The sequence below is a fragment of the Diachasma alloeum genome, unplaced genomic scaffold, assembly GCF_001412515.2.
Source record: "Diachasma alloeum isolate Michigan unplaced genomic scaffold, Dall2.0 Dall_scaffold_78908, whole genome shotgun sequence".
Classification (NCBI taxonomy): domain Eukaryota; kingdom Metazoa; phylum Arthropoda; class Insecta; order Hymenoptera; family Braconidae; genus Diachasma; species Diachasma alloeum.
In genome coordinates this window covers 4,358,367-4,384,428 of record NW_021683643.1, presented here as the reverse complement: position 1 = coordinate 4,384,428, position 26,062 = coordinate 4,358,367, and the positions used below count along the sequence as shown (strand labels likewise).

General features: G+C 34.7%; 3 protein-coding genes across 3 annotated transcripts; 1 reads left to right on the top strand and 2 right to left on the bottom strand.

Moving 5' to 3' along the window:
- Positions 1–5,172: 5,172 nt before the first annotated feature.
- Positions 5,173–14,819, top strand: LOC107047725 (inactive peptidyl-prolyl cis-trans isomerase FKBP6). Its single transcript, XM_015270534.1, has 6 exons — positions 5,173–5,375; positions 6,040–6,283; positions 9,791–10,251; positions 11,065–11,253; positions 12,558–12,669; positions 12,759–14,819. Exons 1-6 carry the CDS (start codon positions 5,338–5,340, stop codon positions 13,050–13,052), a joined length of 1,338 nt encoding a protein of 445 aa, XP_015126020.1. The 5' UTR covers positions 5,173–5,337; the 3' UTR covers positions 13,053–14,819.
- Positions 14,820–16,458: 1,639 nt separating this feature from the next.
- Positions 16,459–20,729, bottom strand: LOC107047746. The gene is made up of 2 exons (XM_015270573.1): positions 20,581–20,729; positions 16,459–18,787 (listed from the first exon to the last, which is right to left on the bottom strand). The coding sequence occupies exon 2, from the start codon at positions 18,785–18,787 to the stop codon at positions 17,285–17,287; it is 1,503 nt and encodes a 500-aa protein (XP_015126059.1). The 5' UTR covers positions 20,581–20,729; the 3' UTR covers positions 16,459–17,284.
- A 3,139-nt stretch (positions 20,730–23,868) lies between these two features.
- LOC107047768 lies at positions 23,869–25,903 on the bottom strand. Its single transcript, XM_015270600.1, has 2 exons — positions 25,783–25,903; positions 23,869–25,664 (listed from the first exon to the last, which is right to left on the bottom strand). Exons 1-2 carry the CDS (start codon positions 25,810–25,812, stop codon positions 24,456–24,458), a joined length of 1,239 nt encoding a protein of 412 aa, XP_015126086.1. The 5' UTR covers positions 25,813–25,903; the 3' UTR covers positions 23,869–24,455.
- Positions 25,904–26,062: the final 159 nt, after the last annotated feature.

Genomic DNA, 26,062 nt, shown 5'->3' with positions numbered 1-26,062 from the left:
ATGTTTTCCATGGCGGGGTGTGTATATTAATTTTCGTGTCGAGGGACCTGTAAAACGCCAAAGGCGCAGCCCCACGAAAATGGGGTTTTTCAGGTCCTGTGACACGAAAAGTTTCTTGCGGCCTAGTGACAAGAAATGCCGTTAGTAGTTTCGGTGGTGGAGAAGAAACTTCGGACTCATGATTGTGACCATTTGGTCGAATTTCTCGATTACTCAGGTTCGAAAGAAATAATAGAGATTTCATTCTCAAGAACACAGGTTTAATAAATTATCTCTGAATGATGCAAGTTACATAAACCTATATATATATATATATAAATTCATTTAATATTCAATTTAAAGACACTTATTCTCAGCTGTCGCTCAATACTTAAGAAGATTTAATCGGCCTTGCGCTCACTGGAGAGGAGAAATGAAATGAAAGGCACACTTTGATCATGAATGAGCTTAAGTTTCGATTTATTCTGCCAATCCCCTGCAGAGCTTGTTTATTGATAAATTGGGGAGAAACTAAGCAAACGTAGCCTTATTTATGTTGATCAGTCTGTCTTTGATTTTATTTCCCCTCTCCAGTGACCGGAAAGCCGAATAAATCTTCTTAATTTTAACATTCAATTCAATTCTTTCGAAATTACGTATGTTCTCAACTCAAATGCAATAATCAATTGAAAGATTTTTCTCCTAACGAACATCAAGTAAAAATCCGTAAATAGTCGAGAACGTCACTTCTTATTCACAAAGTGTACGTTTTTTAAGACTTTTATTTTCTTTTTTTTTTCACAAATAAACGCAGAGGACATTTCTTTTTTTTCTAATTCGTTTTTAATTTTATTTCATTGTATGGAATAGGTGACACAAATACCCATGGATAGCAAATCGTTCAACCCATTCCATTTTTACTATTTCATTTATATTTTTATGAGTGATGGAAAACCTTAACCATGTATTGATGTTATAAAACTCAAACAGAAAAATATAGAATCTCTGTTAATTACCTAATTATGTTGGAATTGAATTACTTCATTATTTGAAATTTGATTAAGTATATTTAATATAGTTATTCTTATCCAAAATGATTTTGAGGGATGTTGGAGAAAATGGAAACAACATCTATCTGATTGTCATTCTACGACATAACGATAATTGTTTTAGCTTCATCAGGCTCATGATTCGATTAATTTTCGATTATTTTTCTCGGACCGCTGAAAATTAGAGATTCAAGTTTTTTCTAATCAAAAAATCAACTTCTGAAAAATCCGCTACGTATTTTTTTGCGAAATAGTTTTTTTATTAATGATCACAAATTTTTACTCCTTAATTATGAAAAATACGGGAGAAGATACATTTTGAAGTCCATTGATCAACCTGATAAAGGTTATTTTCAAAAAGTTATTTTCAATGGATGCATTATATTTTCGAAAATAAGTTATAAGTAGCAATTAGAATGAGTGAATTTCACAAACGAATGGAAAGTGAATCGAAACAGTACGGAAAAAATGCACCTATTCGAATTTTTGAGAGGAAGTACGCTAGCAGATTCTGGATTCCTGAGAAGAGCCCTCTCAACTATAAGAGTAAAAAAAAGGCTAGGTAGATGTATGGGGACCATTCAACATCGAGTTAGTAATCATAGGTAAATGAAGTTTACACATAAGATTTGGGCAAGAAAAATTTTTTTCTTCAGATAATAAACATTTTGGTAAACGAATTAATTAAAAAATGCCGCTCTAATTAGAAATATTCTCCCGCATTTTTTATAATTAAGGAGCGAAAATTTCAGATCATATTTGAAAAACTATTTCGAAAAAAAAAATACCTTGGGGATTTTTGTTAAGTTGATTCCTGAGGAAAAATGGCGCGGAAAATAGTATTTTTCAATTTTTTTTTCGAAAAACGAAAAAGTTTTAGCATGGAAACAAATGCAAGCAACAAAATTGCAAAATGACAATTAGGTAAAAGTTGAGGGGAAAAACTAAAAGGGGGAACCCCCCTAATGCCTCCACTACTTCGCTTCGCACCCCTCACGCGTATCCCTCTGCGCATGTCAATAATGGCGGTTTATGTTAAGGATATCCAAGTAGTTCAGGCAATTTTTTCTGGGGAAATCCGCTTCAGAGTTTATAGACTAGACCAAGAGTATTTTTTAGGCGCAGTATAAACTTTAGTTTCCGAACATATTTTCGAGAAAACGATTTTCGAAAGAATGAAATTTAACACATTGCGTCCATAAGAGCTGTATACTGCCACCTTCAATCCAATAGTTCATAGTCTTAAAGCGTTTTCTCGTACACATAACTGTATATGACTTTGTTCGTTATACTCTCTAGTTTTTTTTGCGACATTAAAAAACATAAGTTTCCGGACAGATAATTGCAAACAATCAAATTAAAAGCTTCTTGATTGGCACGACGGCCATATTGGGTGGTTTGAATCCGTGCGTTCCTGATGTCTGGCAACAGTCCGCTCAAGTGACTACTCGGACCGAATTTACGAGGTTATATGGAATACATGTGCAGTGTTGCCGTATGATCATTAGAGGTTAGACCAACGAGAGTCAAGTGTGAAATTGAATAAAATATTGTTCAAAATATTCATTGAAGAAATTCCTGAAAAAATGTATTCGACAATGATAAATCCGAAAAAGTATGGGGACGGCAAGATTTTCGACAAAACTGAAATCTTGCTTGAAAAAAAGTTGCCAGTTTGAACGAAGTACTTGGATATCCTTAAGGTACTTGCGCAGTAAGCTCAAAAAACATAGGAGTGGGGATAAAGATTGTGCACTCTAACCTCGTTTTTACGTCCTATCCTCCAATGTATAACCCCCAAAAAAATCATGATTTTGACGTACTTTTTGAATAACAACTCATGATTCCTGTGGTCATGAATAATGAAATTGCAAGAATGTATTTTGGAAACATGTACGGTGCGATAAATCAAGTATTTGGATTTTTAGCATATTGTCCATGGTCGTCATTCCCCATTGAAATGTGTCTCATAAGGCTCTGTACAAATGACAATTTTAATTTTTTTCTCTACAAAAATCAATGTGGTAAATCATGTTGGGACTTTCGGGACAACGTTCTAATTTATTGAAATAATATATTCTCAAAATTTCAACCCTGTAGCATATTTCCTTCTACTCCCATATGACTACTGCGAAAGTACCTTAATCATGTTATTTTCTATGGGCACATGAGACTAATTGTGAGATAAAATCACATCATCCCTTGAGTCGAACAAGGAGCCACAAGTGGCGTATAATTTTGAAGCCATTCGTTCTCATGTATTTTTCATAGTAATAAGAAGGTGAGTAATTAGAAACTGAACCCGAGTCGAATGGTGGAAGTCATCACGCATGAGAAAAGTAAATGGAAAAACAATTCTATTGGAGTTTTATTGAAATTTCATTGATTATTTTCTCATCCTAAATTCAACCAATAAGAATGCAGGATTTTACGTTTTGTGGTGGCGGGTGATACAATTATTTCTATAATTTTTCGTCTATTCTCATTTTGTTGTATGGCCACCAGAATTATCGACGAACAAGTCGTAAATATTATATTTGTTCAGATAGATAAAAGTCTAGTGTCAAGATGAATCGATTTAGAGGAGTTTATCTAGCTGTTATGGAATAAAATATTAAAACAGGTATCCCAGACAGTATAACAAGGGTCAAAATCGTTGTATGGAATGTTTTCTGCGTTTATTAAGGCCTGGGTGGATTATCTTTCGAACGTTATCTCGATTATTTTTCCATCTTCATAATGTAAAACATATCACAATTTCCACTGGCTTTTACATCACGCAGGACTCCTTAAAAGTTATAATTGTATAATCAAAAAAAGTAGAAAAGAAACTGAACATTTTCAAAGAGCCTTTTTAATAACGATTAAAAAATAAGGCCAATAGAGAGGAAAAAGTGAATGTATAATTTATTATGGTAACTAACGATCTGACAGCTACTGACTACTGTGACAAATGACGACCTAATAGCCATTAGATACATCAAATTATTAATTTGCAATTTCCTCCCTATTGGGTTTATTTCCCAATTTTATTCAAAAACACTCTTTGAAAACGTCCAGCTTTTTTTTCAACGTTTTTTTGATTGGACAATCACAATTTTTGGAGATTCCAGGGCTATGTAAAACTGAATAACAATTGGAGATCCTTTCAGATTATCAAAATAAAAAAAAAACCAAGATCACGTTCGAAAGATAATCCACCTGGGCCTTAATCGAAAAATTTAGCGCCTTCTCTATCGAATTTCTACTGAAAACTCTAGAAAAATTTTGTTGGAGTTCTGCTGAAAGATTTATTAAATAAAACTATCGTTTTTTTTGCGCGATTGAAGATTATGCTTTGACTTTACCGTATTACTTTCACAAGAGATATTTGATAGAAAAAAGTCCGTAGATTTTTCTATCAAAGTTTTTCATGCGTATTAAATTCAATTGTCGAAATGGATATTAAATTTACGAAGATAAACACGCATGAAAAAAGTTGATAGAAGCGAATTTCATAGCGAATTTGCTGAAAATGTTTATTTGAAACTCTTATGGAAAAAATCAGTGGAATTTGATCTTTTTATACAATTTTTCTAGTAAGACATTTTAATAAAATTGGTGCAATAAACAAATGGAATTTTTAAATGGGATTCTAATAGAACTTCAATAGAAATTCAAAAGAATTTCTCGGAGAAAGCACTTGGTCTTTCATACGTTTATCCAATAATTCGTCTCATTTCTTTTCAACATTATAATATTAAAAAGAAATCAGTTGAATTATTGGATAAGCTGAGATCGCGACATGGAAAAGAATCAAAATGAATCAATAAATGGATGGATGAATTTGACAAAATTTTATTGCAATGATAATTCAAATTAGCTGAAATTCTAAATTAACTGAATGTTCATTGGCGTTAAAGTAATGATGATTTTAACACTTTGTGTAATGAGGATGATTATGAATTATTATTAATGAAAATAAAAATTGGCAGAAAAAGAGCACTATGAATGAACATCAACATCGTGGCCGTGGCGGCGCTAGTCCTATCGTAATTTAGAAAAAAAAACTCCTTGGTTGGCTCCTTTTCTCCCCCACTCCGCCCCGACCAACCCAACGTGCACGACAGTGCACGATCCAGCCGGCAGTCGCGTTTTTTGTTTCGTACTGTGTTGATATTCGACGCCGGTATTACGTCACTAGCCTCAACGCAGTAGACAATAAAACACGACGTGTTGTGATACTCGAATTTTCCACGTTCTCCTGAATATTTGGAAATATCATTTCTCATTTTGTTGGTGCAAAATCCCTCTTTAGGGCTTGATCGAGATGACTGGCAGGAATCCCTTCGACGAATTATCACTGAGGTAAATGATCAATTGATAATGCATTCAGTGCTCGAATCTTGTAAAACGTTCTCATTGTTGTAGTTCGATGTTTTTTGTCAATTTTTAAATGTTTTCTAACGGTTCAATATCGAGATTCAAATTAAAAACTGCAAAGTTTCAAATGAAAACTCTGAGATTCGACTACAAAAGTAGAAAAGCATTTCACTGGAGAACAAATAGCTAAAGTACTTGGATATGATTAATTGCCATTGACTGGCTAACCAGAAAAATTAAAAAACATTTCAGTAGTGAAGTGGTAAAAGGAGATAAGTCAATTTTGACTATTGACCAGTTTTCAATCAATATCTCAGAATCTAAGAGAGAGCAAAATTTTTGTTATAACCTTTTTTGTGGAGCTGATTGAGTGCTACAATAAATGTCATTACGAAAATTTGACTATCTCCCTTAGATTCGGAAATATTCCTCAAAAACTCAACTGTGAGAGAAGTCGACTTATCTCCATTTACCACTTCACTACTACTGATTTGACTTTGGCAATTCAAGTGTCTGCAAAATTATAGTTGATTTTAGAATGAACCGATTATCTCTTAGATGTTCTGGAATAAAACATTTCTTGAATGATTTTCAATGAACCATTGAATTCAGTTGCGTAAACTTTAATTTGTGAATATTTTGAATACAGGGATTTAATCTCTGAAGATGGGACAACGTTCAATGTGGGCAGTGAATTCACAGACATTGATGAGGAGTATTTGTACAGAGAAAAGATGACCTTCACTGATGAAGAATTGTTAAGGGTGATCAACATGCAAGAGTTTTTCGACGACGATGACCAAGTGGAGGAAGAATGCGATATTCCTCAATCAGTTGGGATACATTTTGATAAAATTAAGGAGAAAATGGAAGATTTGACTGCAGATGGAAAGGTAAGGTCATTTTCTTCAGTTGAAAAGTGTCTATTATGAAATGATGAATGTTTACTATTTATTAGAAGAATTTCTCTCTACCTGTTGCAGTCTGAGGGAGAGATTGATTCAATTCTGAGAGATTGTCTCAATCCTGAAACTATATTTAATTCTGTATGTGAAGAGGAAACTAAGAATCTGCTGAAAAACATGATTTTTACAATATTTCGACATTTCTAGGTGTTTAAATGAATTTTCCGTTAAATTTAAGTGCGCAAATTCCGCAGAGAAGAAAAGTTTCTAGTTTTCAATAAAAATCGCTGAATTTTTCAACTTGTGGCACTGAAATTTAGGGAGTATTTTGAAGATTAAATGCTAAAATAAATTCTTAACAGAAGTTGATATGAATTGAAACAGTCTGGTTGAGTTTCTGCTTAATCTAGGTCTAGTATTATTGATAATAATTAATTTGAAAGTGTCTGCATAACACAGAGCCCTATCAGAAAATGAATTTCTTGAGGTTAGGGAGAAGATTAAAATATAGAAAAAATCTCGTAACGTCGGCATAAAAATTGACATTTATGCATCAAAATGAATGCTAAATCAAATGAATGGAACACCAATGATGAATTTTCTTTGGTCGTTTTAAATTAATTTTTCTTCGTTACACTCAACGATCCAACAGGAGTTTATCTATATTATTTTTTGAATCCAATAGTTCTTACTTTGAGAATCAGAAGGTTCTTAATCTCAGAACCTAATAGCACTTGATTTTAGGATATCCAAGTACCTTGACTCTTTTTTTTCTCCAGTGAAATGGTTTCCTACTTTTGTAGTCGAATATCAGAGCTGTCATGTGAGCCCCATTTGACTCTGAGTCTCCGGATATTTTACAATGATTTTATTGTTTAACAGTTCATTCTTGAATCTCGACAGTCAACCCTTAGAAAACATTTTTTAAATCTGAAAACAATTTAAAAAGTTTACTTTTGGAGAAAGATTAATTAAATAATTTATCATTTGTAATTTTTTAAAATTACGAGCAATTTCTATGAATAATTTATAAACACTCAATTTTTCAACATAAAAATAATTTATTCGGAATCGTAAACAATTTATTAATATTCAGAATATTACCAGAAATCGATTTCATGCTTAAAAAAATAAGGTTTCCAAAAGTTTAAACAATTTTAATTCAGTAACGAAGTGGTAAAACGGTTGGAGTCGACTTATCTCCCAGTTCAGTTTTTGAGGAATATTTTCGAATTTAAGGGAGATAGCGAAATTTTCGTAATTACAGTTGTTGTAGCCCTTAATCGGCTCCAAAAAAAGATTTGTTAGAGATTGAGGCTAATATTAGGGCGGATTGGGGACACGTGATATGGAAAGCGTGAAATTAAAGACACGCGGATTACAAATACACTGGTGATGTACTTTATTTGTGGCGCAAGCCACGCGTCTTGATTTTAGAGATACACGAATTGGTGAATGTCTCAATGTCAATTTGATAATAGTCTTTACACTGCACTAGAGAGTCTCTCGATACTAAACTTGATGATTGACTCAAAATGATTGATAGTTAACTCGGAATTAATTGATAATTGAATCAAATAGAGACGTTACACCGAGCGCTAGACTCAATATAATACTCGGTGATGTACTCGATACTCGGTTAGTTTGATATTGTACTCTATAGGTACATCTCTGACTAACCGATGTATACTCTTTAAGGAATAGATTGATACTACTACAATTTTATATTTGGCGATTTGCTTCGTGATTTGCCCGTAAACCCGAAGGGTCCCGAAGTCGGTCGAAATTTTCCGTTGAGCCCGGTAACTTTAGATAATGACTTATTTGCTGCGTTTCAAACAAGATTATAACAAAAATTTTGCTTAGATGTTCCTTAGATTCCGAGATATTCAGTCAAAATTGACTTGTACCGTCTTACCACTTCACTGAATTCTACTGAATTATTTATTTATAAAGAACGAGTGTTAAAAAAAATAATAATTCTCTGCAAAATGGAATTTGAATGGCGCTGAATATTCATGATTTTTTTCAAATTTTTCTCACGCAATTTAATTGACAAATTCGATGATTGAAAATGGTTGAATCTATAGTGTGGTCTGTACCAAACTGTAAAAGAGACAGTTGGATCCTTAAGGATATCCAAGTACTTTGGCTGTTTTTTCTCCAGTAAAATACTTTTCTACTTCCGGCGGACATCCGAATGCAGCTGCGTTTAGCGCGGTTAGTACTTGGATGGGTGACCGCTTAGGAACACCCTCGCCCAAAAATTTTGGAAGGTAGTCAGTGTGACAGAAGGGTACATTAGGGCTCTGCAGAATCGGCCGACTGTACGACTGGGGTTTTCCCGGTTTTCCATGATTTCCCGTGCAGTCCTAACCCGAATGGGATACAGTTAAGAATGAGGTGGCCCATGGCAACGCAGATAAAAATCAGAAGACAGATGTGGGAGAGGCAAGGCAGGCGAATGGGGAACCTATAAAACCGTAATGGTAGTAGGCAAGAAATAAGAACAAAAAAAAATACTTTTCTACTTTTGTAATCGAACATTAAAGATTTCATTTAAGCCCCAATTGACCCTAAGTTTCTGGATATTTTACAATGATTTTATCATCTAAACTTTGCAGGTCTGAATTTGAATGTTGATATTGAACCGTTAGAAACCATTTTTAAAATCTGAAAAAAAAAAGAAATTTAACTTATGAAAGAAGATTGATGAAATAATTTTAAAATTGTAATTGTAGAAAATTACGAGGATTTTCTACAAATGATTTATAAACAATCAATTTTCCACCGTAAAAAGATACTTGGATATCCTTAAGCACTTTTGAAAAATCAGGGCGTTCTTTGTACCCACAAAAAAACCTAAACATAAATTACGTTTAAGACGTCGTCTTTTACGCTTGAAGTTGAGGCGTAAATTACGCTCAAAATCGTCGTAAATTTCGATGATTTTTTTGTATTTTTGATAAACGTAATTGACGTTTTAATAAACGTAACATACGCTTTGTTTAGGCGTAATGCACATTTTTATTTTAACCGTAGAATACGCTTTTTTAAAGCCTAAATTCCGATTTTGATAACGGAAAAAGCCACCAGACATCATATTGACGTTAAGTGTAAATTACGTTTATCAAAACGTAATTTACATTTAGGTTTTTCTGTGTGTACTGTATATTAAAGTATTATTCTACTGGAATTAAGTAACCGGTTTCTCTTCTCAGTATCATGTCTTTTAGAACCATGAGTTCCTTAAATTCAGTACCTTGGTTCTGGAAACTAGAAACGTTTTCTGTCGGTGGAAACAATCCTACGAGTATAAATTTGTTCAGGAAAGGATATCGTAAAGATGTAACACTTCGACATTGCGTTTCTAGTGGAAGATAAATGTAGCAATAGGAGTGATATACCATTCGGGTGTATTCTTAGGAGGAGGTGTACCCATAGGGGGTTAAGTACTTTTACTCACCAACCGCAATTCCTTGTGAATACTTTTAGGTGAAGAAATTAATAAGGCAAAAAGGTGTTGGGCCAGTCATACCCCCAGATGCACTCGTGACCATCAAATACTCGGGTTACTTTGAAGGAGAGGACGAGCCATACGACTCATCGCACGCACGGGGCAATCCTGACAGATATCAACTAAATGACGGCCAGCTGATACCGGGGTTTGAGCTTGCTATCCAGAGCATGAAGAAACATGAAATTTCCATCTTCTGGGTTCATCCTGACTATGCATTCGGAGAACTAGGATGTGCTCCACTCATTCCACCTAGTGCTGAGATCATGTACGTTATTTCATTGATCGATTATTTGGACAATGCCTCTGTCAACAACTTTGAAAATCTTAGCATCGAGGAGAAGAAGAAATTCCGCAATGTGAAAGATAATGTCGCACATATTTTCAAAATTGCCGCTGATGGATTCAAGCAGAGGAAGTACAAACAGGCTATCAGAGAGTAAGTGCAAGTATATTTGTTTATTTTGTTCATCAAGACTGTTTGTCTATCATTTCGAAAATTGTGATAAAAATAGTAGAAAGTATTATTTGTGTGGAATTCATACTGGATTAAATTCATCACAAGTTGCAAACAAATAGTGATGCCATTTTTCACATATAATGGGAAAATACATTGTTTTTTTTTCCTACTTTATGTGTGTATACATCAAGAAACTTGTTATCTTTCAATCTGTTATTTTCCGGGAGAATACCATGGAGGTATCGGTACCTGACAGTGTACGGGTATGCGACATTCGACACCACTGTTTTGCTTCTATCTGTAAAATAACTTTCAAAATAAGTTTTTCATCACACTATCTGCCAAACGCTGTTACGGATATTGTGAAGAACAATTATGTTCGTCACTCTGCCGAAAACAACTTTTCTGACTTGTGTGATTGCATCCCTCGGCTTCGCCTCGGTCTGCAACCCTCACACTCGTTAAAATAGTTTTTTTCGTCATTCGACATACGGGCTAAAAAAACTTTTCTAGCTCATATGGACATCTTTAAAATTTTAATTTGTTAATATCGACGATCATCATGTTTTGAAAACCGCTTGCATTATGAAGTCACACAGGTACGAGATATCGCTACTGGTCTTTTTTCACCTTTCACATTTGTGAACGGCGAAAATAAATAGCCAATCAATCTTTTTAATGACATTTAAAAAAAATGTTTATGAGATTCTCAACTTTCATAAGATGTGAAAATGAATGTTCATCCCATAATCCAATTCATAAATTCAAATTCTTCACAAATTTCATGTTCAGTTACAAAAAAATCATGAACTTCCTTGAGGAAGCGGAGCTGGAAGGAGAGGAAGACCAGGATGAAATGAAAAAACTATTGACCAGAGCTGCTCAAAATTTGGCAATCTGCTACAACAGAGAGAACATGCCCCGTCAAGCCTGCATTGCTTGCAATGAAGCTCCGTACAAAACGGCAAAGATTCATTTCCAGTGAGTAGATACACAATCTCAGTTATATACAGTAGATTCTTGTTATAGTTGCGCTTGGTATAGTTGCATTTCCCCTCATATCAATTTTTCGTAGCGCAAGCGCTTCTCCCATTCCATCGTCTACGGAGCCTGCATCGTAAACACTTCAGTGTTTTCGGCGAGAATTTCTTTGAGGAGTTATCGTCGTGAGTGCATTGTGGGAGTACGGAAATGCAATCGCACTTTCAGAATTTCACTTCCTCCCTGCCTCCGACGGTAACGATAGTCTACTGTAATGTTCGGATACAGGGCCGGGCGGAATACGTATCCTAGCTGATAGCCCATTACATCCCAAATTTTTCACGATATAGGGGAGGTAGGGGCAAAGCGGACCCTCTAAGCGAATCGTTTAGTTTTTTAAATTCTAATGAGTCAATGCACTTCACGTGGAGATCATAATCTCATTAGAATTGCAATTAAGATCTGTCATTAAATTTAAAAAAAAATTAATGTTGGGGCAAAGTGGACCCTCTGTTTTTTTAAAATTATTTTAATTTTCCGTTTGTCAGGAGTCATTGTCATGTTGTTCTACCGATTGGATAGAATGTAATCGCTGTTGATCAAAAACTCACATTTCTTGTTCACAATTAGATCCGCAGGAGCTCACACAAATTTATACTTGCCCTCATTGCATATTTTTTTAGTCAAGGTAGTAAATTTCACTTTATAAAACGTATTAGAATAATTCTGGCGACTCGATTCAATAATTTATGTGAGGGTCCACTTTACCCCACACTTTTTTTTTTCGAAGGGGTCCGCTTTGCCCCGGGGGTCCGCTTTGCCCCTACCTCCCCTATATTTAAAAACTCTAGAAATTGGAGAAAATATTAAAAAACATTCAGAGTTGAATATAAAGGTTCAGACATATTGGATTTATGGGTAGGATTGAATAAATAACTGTGAATTTATTAGGTGTATAATTTAATCTTTTCGTTTTTTTAATCAAAAAATATGTAAATACTAGATCAACATTCTATGGCATCGTCTTTAAATTCGGAGATATTCCTCGAAAACTCAGCTAAGGGCTAAGTTGACTTAAACCTTTTTACCGCTTCGCTACTGAATTCATGATATCTGTCGTTTAACAGTTCCTATGATATATGATATTTCACTCTCAAAGTTACACTTGCGATGTGTGACACTCTGAAAATACGTCTCTACATTTTTTCCAAATCCTACCATACATCAGAGATTGCGATTCTGCTGGCCCTGTCTTCTCGTGAATATCAGTTAGCAATTTGTCATTTCATCACATTAATTTACAGTTATGGAAGAGCTTTGATAAAGATGGGAGAGTACAACCAAGCGCTTTCTCAATTGGAAAAGTGTTTGGCTCTTAATCCAGGAAATATCTCCACTATAAAAGAAATGGAACTGGTAAGAAAATAAAAAAAAGGATATCCAGTGTAAAGCGAGTTTATTAGAATCATAAAATAGGCACAGATGATATCACCTGTAATTTTCAGGCTAATCGCTTCGCTGAGAAATACGAAGAGATCGAGAAGAAAATGTGGTCAAAGTGCTTGGGACAGTCTAACGAAACTCCTCAGAAAGAGAATGAGTACGACCAAGTTGCTACTACTTTTGTCAAGGCTTTCGTGGATGATGAGCATATCATGCGTCAACCATTACCAGAGGGATTGCTACCAGAAGCAGAGAAAGCAATTCGAAGACAAGCAGCTATAAAGGGCCTGAAAGTTACTTCACATACTAGATATGGGAAAGAGATTATCTATCTTTCAAAGATGAATTACTTTTAATTTATGAGATTTTTTTTATACGGAACTTTTTTGAGGAAAGGTGAAGGCTTTCCGGATTTCACTATTTTCTCTTGGTTCATTACATAGGGTGGAAGTACTCATTATCCTCTTGTTCTTCTTTCTATTCCAGTTCATGTCATATCCTTAATGCTTAGTGAGGATTCCAGGAGTTCATGTCTCGAAAAAATTTCCCCGGGAAAACCATTGCCTAGCAACAATTTATTCTTCGAAATTCCTCCTCACTAAATTTCCCCCGTTGCATTCAGGAAATTCTCTCAGGAAAAAAATTGACCTCGATGAGTCTAATTAATGACTCACCTTCTAAATTAACGATAAAGAGAACTTCAAATTCAATTCCTATGTAATAGGAACATAGTGCACATTTTCTTTTAATTTTGAGAGGGAAACTATCATCCGGGGAACTTGGGAAGAGGTAGTGGCTAATAAATCGGGTAAGTGTTTCTCTAAAGGAAATATTCGAACAGGAAATAAACTCCACTGGAAGACTATCCTAATGATTATCATTACATCGATTGAAGTGATTTATACTTAACAGTATGGTAACTGCAATAGTTGAATGGTTCTAGATACAAATTGAGATAAGTTTTTTTATATCAAGTTAACAATGACGATATGCACTTTATGATTTTTATTTTTTACTTTGCTAAATGATAATCCACCTTAACTCTGTCGAAGGAGTTTGAAAATGTCAAATTACGAAGTAGATTCTGACATTGAACGGGTCCAAATAAATTTAAAAAATGTCTGGGGCCGAATTTTCCGGCACTCAAGTGCAGTTCAAACGTTCGTCCGAAGAAGGCTACGAATTATTTATTATTTGATATAAAGGTCTAGGGAGGATACTTTATTGAAGTTTCTACACGTACAGAATAGATTGCTAAAGGCTCCTGAATAACGGTCAACTGTATCCCCAAATAGATCACTACAAAGAATAAATAGACATTCATTCACTTCGTACAAATGTTTTGGCCATGGTCGTTTTCAAATTTTCATCATTTCAGACTTGTCAAAGTTTCATACACATTTATCGAAGTCACTGAACTTTTCGTTGAACACAATTCATTTAGAAAAATACTCAGCCTCAAGTATGAAACGTCCAATCGGTCGAACTATTTCAATTTAATTTATAATGTGGAATAGTGAATATTCCACCAGTGAACATACATAAATGTGAATATAAAGATAAACCCAGTGGAAATAGATTCACGAATTTCCTACGAAGATGAATTGGCTACAATATTTAGCTCATAACATAAAATCATCAGCAATATTAAAATTCATTATTAATTGATTAATTAAATAAAATTAACCCGAATGAAAAAGTCAGTTCGAGAATACGTCAGATAAATTTCAACATGTTTGTCATCATTTAAGTCATCCACTATCATTGACGAGAGAAGACTTATAACATATAAACTTGTGTAAATGACATTATTCAGCAAAGTCTGAATCAATAGTTAAATATGAAAACCAAAAGATAGGTGCTAGTACTAAAGTCGAATGTGGAACATTATTTTTTTACCTTTTCCGCAGATATAGTATTATGCATTACGTATTCTCATTTTATTCACAGTATTAAATCGACAATTATTATTGATGAGTAAATCAACAATATAGAGTATTGTTACTAATGCTATCATTTAGTTCTAAATGTAAGATCGATGATTAGATTATTTTCATCGAGATAGGTAGTTTATTTTTTTCTGCTGTATTTCACTATTCTAAATAAAGCAATGATGAGTCTAATAACGAGGAATAAGCATGTGTTTATTCGTGAAATAAGTGTTTTACATTTGTATAACCAGTTCCAAAAAATGTAGAGTTGATTATTTTTACCAATCGGATTTAGACCAATCAGAGCACAGTATTTGAGGCTACCCGACAGTTTTATTTCGGATATTTCCTCCTAGCTTTTCAATATTTCGCAGTAGTTCTTCATTTTTTTACCTGATTATTTTTCCAACCCAGTTGCTATATAAAAAACAAAACATCATGCAGTCGAATTAACCCTCGTCAAACTGACAGATTGAATTCAATTGTGGTAATCCGAGGATTTTTATTCGAAATGAGTGTTAATTATACAATTTTCGTTTCTCAATTGTGAGTTTCGTCTCATGGTTCAATTATATTGCATACAAACGAAGTCGTCAAGTTTGTCGAGTGCTTCGCACTCGTGATTTTTTAACCTGAAAAACTTGACTCCTTCGTTTGTTTGCAACGAACCTATCGGAAAATACCAGATAATTTTGAAGCTCTTGTGGTATTACAAGTGAATATTTCCCAGTAGCTTTTCATTTTTTCGGCTCATTTCAGATAGAATCTTATATTTGATAGTCTATGGAAATCGGGTTATTCTATTAACATAATTTGTTCAAATCTTCCCCAATTCACCTCCCGATGTTGTCCACTGCACTCCGCTTGGCCAAAATCCGATTGGGAAAAATAATCCGACGAATACCCCTCGAGATTCAAAATTGATCGGGTATTTTCCTCAAGCTCCCCTGCAAACAAACCATCGTGCCAAGTTTTGCAGAGAAATCCCTTGCGCAAGCGCTCGGGATTTTTGAACCTGCAAAACTTGACGCCCTCATTTATTTGCAACGAAGCTATCCTGGAATACCCGATAATTTTGAAGCTCTTGGGGTATTACTACTGAATATTAAAAATCAATATAGCAATTTTTGCCTCCGAATGGAACCTTTGTAATCGCTCATATAGGGGAGGATGGGGCAAAACGGCCCCCCTTCAATCGTCAATATTTTCCGATTCAATAATCCGATTGGGATGAGTTAGAGCTCGTTTTGAAGAATGAAAAATTATCTTCAAAATGAAGTTGAAACTGGGAATTTTCACAATGTCATTCACAAGTTATTGACAATTGAAGGGGGGCCGTTTTGCCCCACCCTCCCCTATGTACATTATGCATAGGCCACTCAGCACTCATACCGAAGTCCAATTCATGGTAAACGAGATTAATTAAATTTTTCCTATTTTTGTATTTAGAACTGGCACCGTTCGAAATAGTATATTTTGATACAAGTGCGACGGGGTGGTAACGAGTGTGAAGTTGGTGGCTGGCAATCACACGAGTTAAAACACCCCGTCGCACGTGTATCCGAAATTCATGAAATTTTTGCTCTTTAATACGCTTCCGCTTGAAAAGAACATTGTTTTTTTGTTTCTCTCACAGAGAGACCCTGGAATTGATTTACCATTATTTTGCTTGTCCATAGTAAATTGTAATGACGTGGGCGATGAATTTTTTGGATAAATGCGTATCGATGGAAAAAATTTATACGTGTTTATGCATATAAATTTTTAAAAATAAATAAATTTTTTTAAAACGCAAATTAATTATTTTCCATTTATTATTAAAATTGCATATATAAATTTTTTTGATGCATGTAGGATGTAGGAAAAAAATTGAAGTTATAAAAAATATTATTTGACTACAGAATAAGCTAAGTACGGTTGTATTATTCCATTGAAGGGAACGAATTTTTCTTCTTCAAGGATTTGTTTTCTGCGGGAATACAATAGATTCCCTTCCGCCTCACCTCCTACATTCCGTCATCGCTTAGACATCGTTAACGAATTGAAGCTTTGTAATTCCGGCACAATGCGTATAGTTGTGGTATAACTGGTGACTTCAGTCCTAACTAAAAAAAAAGCTTGATGGAATTCATTGATTCACACCCTCTGAAATGAAGCAAAAAATATAAATATTTTTGTTTGTAAATTATGTATCAATGAGCATTACAATAAAATGAACAAAAATTCATGGAAAAGAAAATTGAATCATCTTTTTGCTTCATTTCATATCTCCAGCAATTCATGGTAAGAATATGTCAAATTCGACATTCATTTGAACTTAGACTTTCAATCGTTAATTAGTGACGATTGGTACAGTGAAATGGAACGATTTTTTTTTATTTCAGGAACAAAAACAGTTGCCACAAAAACAGTTTTGTCCAAATTATTAGTTATGTTCCAAATTATTTTCTTTCAGGTGTGACATGTTTCCTTGTCTCAATTGTCAATTTCACTCAACTAATTTCAACCAGCAAAACTAACATCAATTTCAAATTATTTAAACGACTGTAAACTAAAAACCTTCAATACATTTAGAAAATCTCAATTTATTTGTTTGTGCAACAAAAGACTGTGAGTACTTAAACTGAAAACTTGAACGAAATACTTCCATCTCCCGTTCATTTCCATGGAGGCAAATCATTAGGATGCTTGCTCCTCATGTGCGCTCCGATGCTGTACCTCCTCGTCAGAGCGCGTGCAGAATCAGGACAAACAGGGCACTTGAATCCACCCCCGAAATGTGTAACCCATACATGATCCTGGATTCTCATCTTATTTTCCACGATCAAGGAGCACGTATTGCAGATATATTCTCGGCTCACATCCTGCGTGTACTCCCTCTCCCAATCAATCTCGAACCATTTTGGATTCGATGGTAAAACGCAAAATTCACTCACTTTGATCGGAAGATTTTGCTTTATTGATTCTACCTGAGGTGCGTCTTCATCGTTTGCTGTAGGTAGATCTGCTACAGGCGTCTTCTCCTGTTGACCTCCAACAGAAGATGGATCTCCATCGCCAACTCCACATATTTCTCCTGATATTTCACCACTACCTGGAGCTGGAAGCTCCTCTTGAATCATCTGTGAGTCAGCATATTTTCCTGCTGTCCAATCAAAGAGAAATTCATCTGCATCACCAGCTCCAGGTTCTTCTCCTGATGGATCCCCATGGCCAGCTGCATCTGGAGAGTGATCAGTTTTAATTACCTGTTCCTCATGCCTTTCAACGCTCCCTCTCATAACATCCCTCATCTCCTCCAATTCCTCAAACTCCTGTCTGAACCTCTCATTTTCATTGTGCAGATCACCAACTAAAGACTTCAATTTCTCTATTTTCTGACTCAAAACAGTTCCCGACTGCTGGAGAATAGAAACCTCTGACCCATCTGTCATCATCACCTGGTCAACTTCTCCAGGTGTACTCAATGGTGACGTCGGTTTTTCATCCCAAAAAGCTCTTATTGAATTCAATTTCTGAAGTTTCAGTCTAGTCTCTTCGAAGTCAACACTCTGAGAGTCGAATCCCTGCAAAATCCAATGATCGTCCAAGATTTCCTCCAACTCCATCTTGATTCTTTTCTCCGCCGCTTCCAGCTTTTTTCCAACCTCTGACTCATTCTCTTCGACCTTTGTGGATGATAAAGTGCCTTCTAGGCTCGAAGAAATCATTCTGGGAGTTGCGCTTAACAAATTTTTGATTCTCTGGTTCATCCTGGCTTTTAATTGGATCATTTCAGAGTCAAAAGTAGTCTGGGACCCATGAGACGATTGAGAGCTTCGAATTTGCGTTGCGAGACGAACTTCCACTTGCTTTATCATTTCCTTGTCAACTTCCAACTCTACCTCCAGGTTTTTAGCTTCTTCTTCAAGAACATTCTCAATTTGTTTCTTTTTCCTTTGGAATTCATTAACGATGGTGCTGGTGTGAAGCAACCTGACGTGAAGGGCTGCTAGTTCTTTTTCCAGGTTGGATATGTTAGATAATTGATGGTCATTGAGAGGCCCAGAATCAGTGCTTGAAGAGTGGAGAGGTGAGAATCTCAATTTCTGGCGTTTTGAGGACGTCCCATCCTCTGTTGTTGATGAGGATTGGGAATTCTTAAAGTCGTTCGCCTCCATCTGAAAGTGATTATTGGTATCAAATTCATGTACAATAAGGGGAATTGTGTATTATTTAAACGAATAAAGTGACTTAATATTGAAGAGTTTCATAGGGAATTACTGAATTCAGTAGTGAAGTAGTCAAGGATAAAAAATTGACTTATTCTCCAGTCGAGCCTTTGAGGAATATCTCTGAATCTGAGGGAAGTTTTTAAATTTCTCTAGGAACCTTTTTTTATAGAACAAAAAAAAGGAGCTAAAAAATTGTTTTCTTTTAGAAAATTATTCCAGAAATTTCAAGTAAAAAAACTTCAATTTTTTAACGATTGATTAACAGATTCTATGTATGTTAGCAGTTACAGAAGAATCAATGAATTTAAAGAATATCCAATGAAATTGCGATTTTCAGGGCCATATAACAATGGGAATGGCTGAAAATAGTACAACTTCAGGCAAGTATGAGTCTAAATTTTAAAATTGTTGAAAATAATATTGAATGTGAACTTCAATTTTCAAAATGAATAAGACATGACGTGAACAATTTGATCTTCAATTGAATTCAAATTCACATTGAAAATTCAAATGCAGTTATTACTTGTAATGCAACAAGAGTCTATTATATTGCTGTCTGAAGAGGATTGATATGGTATTTCACTCGATTAATCATTATTCTCAAAATAAAAGTATAAATTTATTCAAACACTGGATGATTTCGATCCACGCTGACAGGAAAGTCAATACTTAGAACAAATCCCAGGGATTATTGTTTGATAATGTTAATTACAAAGTTGTTGATTTATTCACTTCTTTGAAAATATCAATTAAAACTGAGAACGGGATAACTGAACCATAAACATGTGTTTATAGAATCTGTGGACGGAGGGAAACAGCTTGAATAGAAAAAACAATTCGTTAATGAGTTGTTATAAAAGACTGCTTACATTGATGTTCGATGTATCATCAGCAAGTCGAGATACGTTGTTGATCAAAGTTGGAAAATCTCAATTAATCGAGAATATAAGGGTGGTCAGATAATTTTTTATGCAAATATGCAGAAATTTTTTTGAGAGAAAAAGGAATACCTGGAATTGAAGGTTTAGTAATCTTCATTATCGTAATTGTTCTATTCTTCAAAATTATGATTTCGCCATGAGTATTCCAAACTGAATTTGTGAGACCTCTGTCTAAAATAATGTGTTACTTGTGGTTGTATTTTGTCGGTTGTACAAAATGTTACTACGGAGGGAAAATCCGGACAAAGGAAGCACATAATTGCTTTTTAAAAGATTCAGAGAGGAAAAAATGATGAAATGGATGATTCGTTGTTATAAATAATTCGGAATCATCTAGAGGGAATCGAAAATTCATTCAAATCGTAGTACCCATTTGGTAAAGAAATATTTTTAATTTAAAAATGTAAGGACCCTTCGTCCCCCTCCCCCTTGCCACTTTTTTCCTTCTTTTTGCTTAGTTCAGAAATTGATCGATGATTTGTGTTTTGGCCTCCACTAAACATTCAAAGGGTTATCAACATTTTGTTTTAAATAGAGTGCCCATTATTTTGCTCTATTCTTTCCTACATCTTGTCCTGATGTCGACCCAGGTTGGGGTCAAAGCCTTGACGAATGGAACAATCACAACCATCAAAATGATTAAAATCAGACTAATGAGCTTTCCACTATCGATGTTGACATGCGGTTAAAATATTCGTAATACTTGTTCTTACTATTCATTATTATATATTGTTGAGGCAAACAGTCAAGTGCAATTTTAATGAATTTGGCATTTTATGCACGATTTATTTTACTTACCTTTGGATTTTGTTAAAAAGGTGCAATAATTAGCAGTTTTAATGTTTTACACAGCCAGTTGTGACTATTTATTTAGTTTGCAGGAATATCGAAGCTGATGTTTACTCTCCTTGTACTTGTTAATTGTTGTCGACAAGGTTATCATGAAGATTATCCCGCCATTATCCGACTAACGCAATACGCATGCGTATGCTTTCTTTTTTATCGACGGACCACTGTTGAAATTATGGAGGGAAATTTGAAAATGCCCGGTGTCTTTATTTGGAATGAAAAGAGATCATTTCCTCATTAATTTGAAATCTGTTCACAAAACGGCGACTCCAATGATCTTTAAAATCATTATAGCATTCTAATTTTTACAGATGATTTTATTTTCGGTTCATATATTATTATTACATTATATTAATCCGATAAAATTTCCATTCCGATTTTTATTCTTTGCTATTTTTTTAATGTATTCTATCAAAATGTGAGGATAGAAATTGAATTGATGGGTATTCTTCCATTATTTGAAAAAATATATCAATTTTAAAACTTTCCGGAGACATTGAAAAATCGAAATTTTTATTTCCTTGCTGATCACGTATCTGTTTTTGTTTTCACTTTCTTCCATTCAAATTAGATCATAGAAAGGGAACATAGGGGCGAGTGGGGTAAAACGGCCCCTTTTGATTTTTACAAAAATGTTAACAGCTCATTCAATTTTAAATAAAATGACATAATTTATTTTCCATGGAAACTGATCTTAAAATTAATGAATTTGTTTCTGAGTTATGAGTATCACAAAAAAAAAGTCAAAAGGGGCCGTCTTATCCCACTCTCCCTTATTGATATTTTTTTGTCATCTAAGAAAAATCAGTTTTGAAATTTTTCAGAAAAATAAAAAATTGCTTTTTTTAAATTTTCTTGCTGACCATCTCTCCCTGCATTTTTCTCATTTCGCACTCAATTAGAAAATTTTTCGGAAACATTGCACGTAACAATTGATATTTTTATTTTCTTGCTGATCATCTTCCTTTGCATTTTCCTTATTCCGTTCCATTGAAATGAGATTAAAGAGATGGAAAATTTTCATATCCGTTGACATTAAAAAAAAAATTGGTACGTCTTGATTTAAGGAAAAAATAATAATGATCAATTCCCAAATGTTATGGGTACATTGAAAATTGTCAACGGATAGACATTAGAAGGAGTAGGTGTTTATCTTAAAAGTAACGTATTCATCAGTCATGGTCAATTATACGTGGCATTGTCAAGAGTGAGGGCAAGTGAAAAATTGAAAATATGCATGAGTGAAGGCGGTAGAATAAAAAATTTAAAAGATGGAAATAGTTATATGAAAAATTTAGTACATAAAGAAATTTTTGAACAATGATGTAATTGTGAAGAATATACAGATCATCATCCCAAAAAAGTATCAATACTCTCCTTATTACTTAACATAAATATCTCTTCATTTGAAAATGAGAAAAAACTGTTCCCACAATTTGTATACGACAATGGGAATAGAATCCAATAAATTTAATTGAATCTAACCGCACAGAAAAATTGGAAAGAAAACAATAAAATAAATTGATATAATATCATATAATTTAGTCCGCTATTACGTAATAATTGGATAAAATTGGTCACAATAATCCATTATCACTCAGTGGTTGAAGATAATGAAATATTTAAACCACAATAAACAATGATCGTAGTTATGTTAACATAATGGATTTGCGATCAGTCGTTTTTTTTATAAGCAACGAACTGCAATTAGATTTTAGCGATAGTAATAGCCGACGTTTCGATCTATACGTAACTGATTGTCGGTTGATGTCAGTTGATTTATGACTAGTATCTGATTGTAGTTTGTTTATATTTGTTTGCTGTAATTGCGATGTTTCACCGGTCTACTTCAGCCTTTCATAATTGAAGTACATAATGGAAATTTAATCTGAATAATTGTGGGGTCAGCACGAAAACTATATTAATTAGCATGAATAAATACAAAAAAAACAGCAATAAAAAGGAATACAATTATTAATATAATAAATTATACCACACTTCCGATTGCCTCCAGTAATTTGTTCATAATGTTCGAAATTTTTTGATAGTTCATGTTTTCCGGTGGCCTGGCGTAGTGGTTAAGGCCGTTGCCTCACAACGGATAGGTTCCAGGTTCGATTCCTGGCCGGGTAGAATGGTGAGATCTAACCATTTTTAAAGTCTTGATCAATCGCCATATAGTCTCATCAGACTCGAAGCGATATNAAAAAATTTCCATTGGAATTGAAATCAACATCAATATTTATTTCTTCACAAGACAAAAATGTGTATTATTTCACATTTTAGGAATATCAAAATTGCACTCATTTGTTGAATAAAACGCCAACCTCATGTGCACTTGAAAGCGCATGACAGATACATGGAAGTTCTCCTGCTTCCTCGTCATCGTTACAGAAGAGTATTATTTAACTGATCGTTCATGAGATGAAATATTGAAAACATAACGAATAATGCTAACATTGTCTAATCGTAACATTTCGCTTAAAGTTTAATCGAACCATCTCAGTCTTTTAATAATTGAAGGATATAGTAAAGGAAGAGAATCTGAATAACTGTGTGTCCAGCGCAAAGACTATACTAATTATTTGAATAACCACAGAAGACAGCAACAATAAAAGCGATAAAATTACAGACAGAAATATCTGTCGTGAGTCTTAAGTATCGTTAAGCAGGTATCTCACTGGTGCTCACTCAACTGCCTCATGAATATTTGTTCATACGGATTCAAATTTTGCAGGAGTTTATGTTTGAACTTTAGTAAGAACAATATAATTTGATTTTCCAATGAAATTACAATTCATATTCATTTTTTCTTAAGACAAGAATACATACTATATCTTGTTTTATGAATGTTGTAAATGATAAAATGCACTTATTTCTTCAAAAACGTGTGAGGGATCCTTGCAACAGAGAAAATATTATTAACCAGTCGTTCAAAATGATGGAATATTGAAACACATCAGAAATATCAATTCATCTTCAAATACTACGTCTCACTCAGTGCTTTTTCATTTTTATCGAGGTTCACGTAGGAAAAAATTTAATAGAAAAACCTAACGAATTCGTTAGACAATTCTATTGAACTTTCTATTAGTTTTTGGCCGATCCTACTGAAATGTTCACTAGAAAATATTCCACAGAAAAAGTTGATAGAATTCGATTTTTCTATAACACTTATTCTGTTGAGACATTTTCTATAGAATTTCCTAGTCTCAATTTTTCAACGTTTTTTTCGTTCTATCTTTCTTTTATTTTCATCAATGAAATCAAATGAGAAAACTTGGAAAGTTTGAGCCGAGGACATTTAATAGAAAGCATCTCAATAGAATATGTTGTATAGAAAAATCAAATTCTATAGACTCTTTCTACAGAATATTTTCTATTGAGCATTTCAACAGATCGCCCAAGAACTAATAAAAAGTTGCAATAGAAATCCAATAGAATTGTTTACCGAATTCGCTAGATTGTTCTATGAACTATTGTCATACGTATTTCGATGATTTAAGTTCAGTTCAGTCAAAAAAATAGTGTGACCAGCACAATTCACTATGTTAATTAGTTGAATCACATGGAGCAATAAAAACACAAAGGATAAAACCAGACATAGCAATAAGATCGTCCTTGAGCATTGTGAACTCAATCTTCAGCATACAGAACTGCGCCATGGATATTTACTTATAATATCCTTATGTCCTTATAATAATTAAAATGTTTCACGAGGCAATATTCAGACTTTTGTCAGAATAACAAAATATCAATCGAAATTAATATTCTTTTGCTCCTATAACATAAGACAGAAAACAATCTATCCATCTCTCACTCTTCTATTTCTTTGGTGGGAGCAAATCAGCATGTTTTGCCCTTACATGTCTAGCCACACGGTCCCTCCACTGATACGAAGAATCAAGACACCAAGGACACTTGAATCGTCCACCGCAATGTTGGATCCATATGTGGTCCTGCATCTTCACTTTGCTATTCTTCATCTCCAGACATATGTTGCAGTAGTTCTCATGACTATTGCGGTGTGTGTAATATGCTTCCCAATTAATATTGAAGAATCTGTCGTCTGAAGGCAGAATGTATTGGCCACCTACGGTGATTCCTCTTCGTCTCCTTTCCTCCGCTTCCCTCTTGTTCAGTTCTTTGTGCCTTCGGATTATTTCATTTCGCTCGTTTGGATCATCAACTTGCTTGAAGAAGCCCCCTGACTGATGTAAACAAGATGTCCTGCCAGTCCATGCTGCTGAGCACGTACCACTCTCCCTCGACTCATCCCCCTGAAGTTCTGCCAATGATTCTTCGTTCTTTCCATACACCGTCTCCACCAGATGATCAGATTGAGGTAGGATTTGGCCTCCTCTCGAGGGAATTCTCTCCAAATTAAATTCCTGAGGTTGTAGACCTCGATTGAATGGAACGTTCTGGAGCTGATGAAGGGATTCCGATAGCCAATCCTTCCCCAACATGTGTTCCAGGTTGCCCTTCACTCCCTCCTCAGCAATGTCTAGCCCATCGGAAACCTTTAAGTCCTCTCCACGGGCCCTGAGACATATCGACGAGTCCTGGAAGCTTGAGGGGATCATTCCAGTGTTTTTGGTGGATAGATCTATGACGTTATCTTCCATTTTTGTCTTTTGTTGCGATCCTTCGAGCTCAGAAGTCACCGGAGGCTGATGTGCATGCTGATAACACCGGATTTCTGCAGCGAGATGTACTTCCATTTGCTTAATCATCTCTCTGTTCATCTCCATCTCTATTTCTAGGCTCCTAGTTTGCTCTTCAAGAACATTCTCAATGCGCTTCTTCTGTCTTTGAAAGTGGGTGAAGGCAGCTGTTGTATGGTATAACTTGATGTGAAGGGCTGCCAGATCTCGTTTCATGTTGAACACTTTCCAGGCATTGTGAGGGGCAGAGTAAGGGCTCGGGAATTGAAGGGGGGGTGTTCTCAATTGGGTCAGTTTACGGCGTTTTGAAAGCATTTCATTATCTTGATTTGGGAGAATGTGGCACCTGTCGAGGAGGTTGTCCATCTGGAAATCATTATTGTTCATTGTTATTTGTACAAGGGAAGTATGAACTAATAGACTTATAACCTCGGGACATGATCGGATTCGATATTATGGACATTATGGAATTTGTTACACTCACTTTAGGATTTTTTTGAAAAGTTGGAATCATTCGGTCTTCTACTTCTGCCAAGTGGCGGATTATTTCTGTTCACTGTATCCAACAGCATATGAAAGCAGTCTTTCTGAACTTTTTGACGGGTCGAAACATGTACTACTTGATATACAATATGCGCGCATGCCGATGCGCAGCAGTATTAATCTTTCTTATCGACTGAGGTTACCGATGATTTGTGGACAAAGTTTAAAATTGTTTTTCCATCACGCTCTGCGAAAAAGTAACTTTTTAGGCACGTTTCGCG

Bases quoted from the DNA above. Each gene is read 5' to 3' on its own strand.
- LOC107047768 (XM_015270600.1), bottom strand. From the start codon at position 25,812: ATGATTCCAACTTTTCAAAAAAATCCTAAA. The intron at 25,665-25,782 runs GTGAGTGTAACA...AATGATTTCCAG, and splicing joins CTTTTCAAAAAAATCCTAAA to ATGGACAACCTCCTCGACAG.
- LOC107047746 (XM_015270573.1), bottom strand. From the start codon at position 18,787: ATGGAGGCGAACGACTTTAAGAATTCCCAATCCTCATCAACAACAGAG.
- LOC107047725 (XM_015270534.1), top strand. From the start codon at position 5,338: ATGACTGGCAGGAATCCCTTCGACGAATTATCACTGAG. The intron at 6,284-9,790 runs GTAAGGTCATTT...GAATACTTTTAG, and splicing joins ATTTGACTGCAGATGGAAAG to GTGAAGAAATTAATAAGGCA. The intron at 10,252-11,064 runs GTAAGTGCAAGT...TTTCATGTTCAG, and splicing joins TACAAACAGGCTATCAGAGA to TTACAAAAAAATCATGAACT.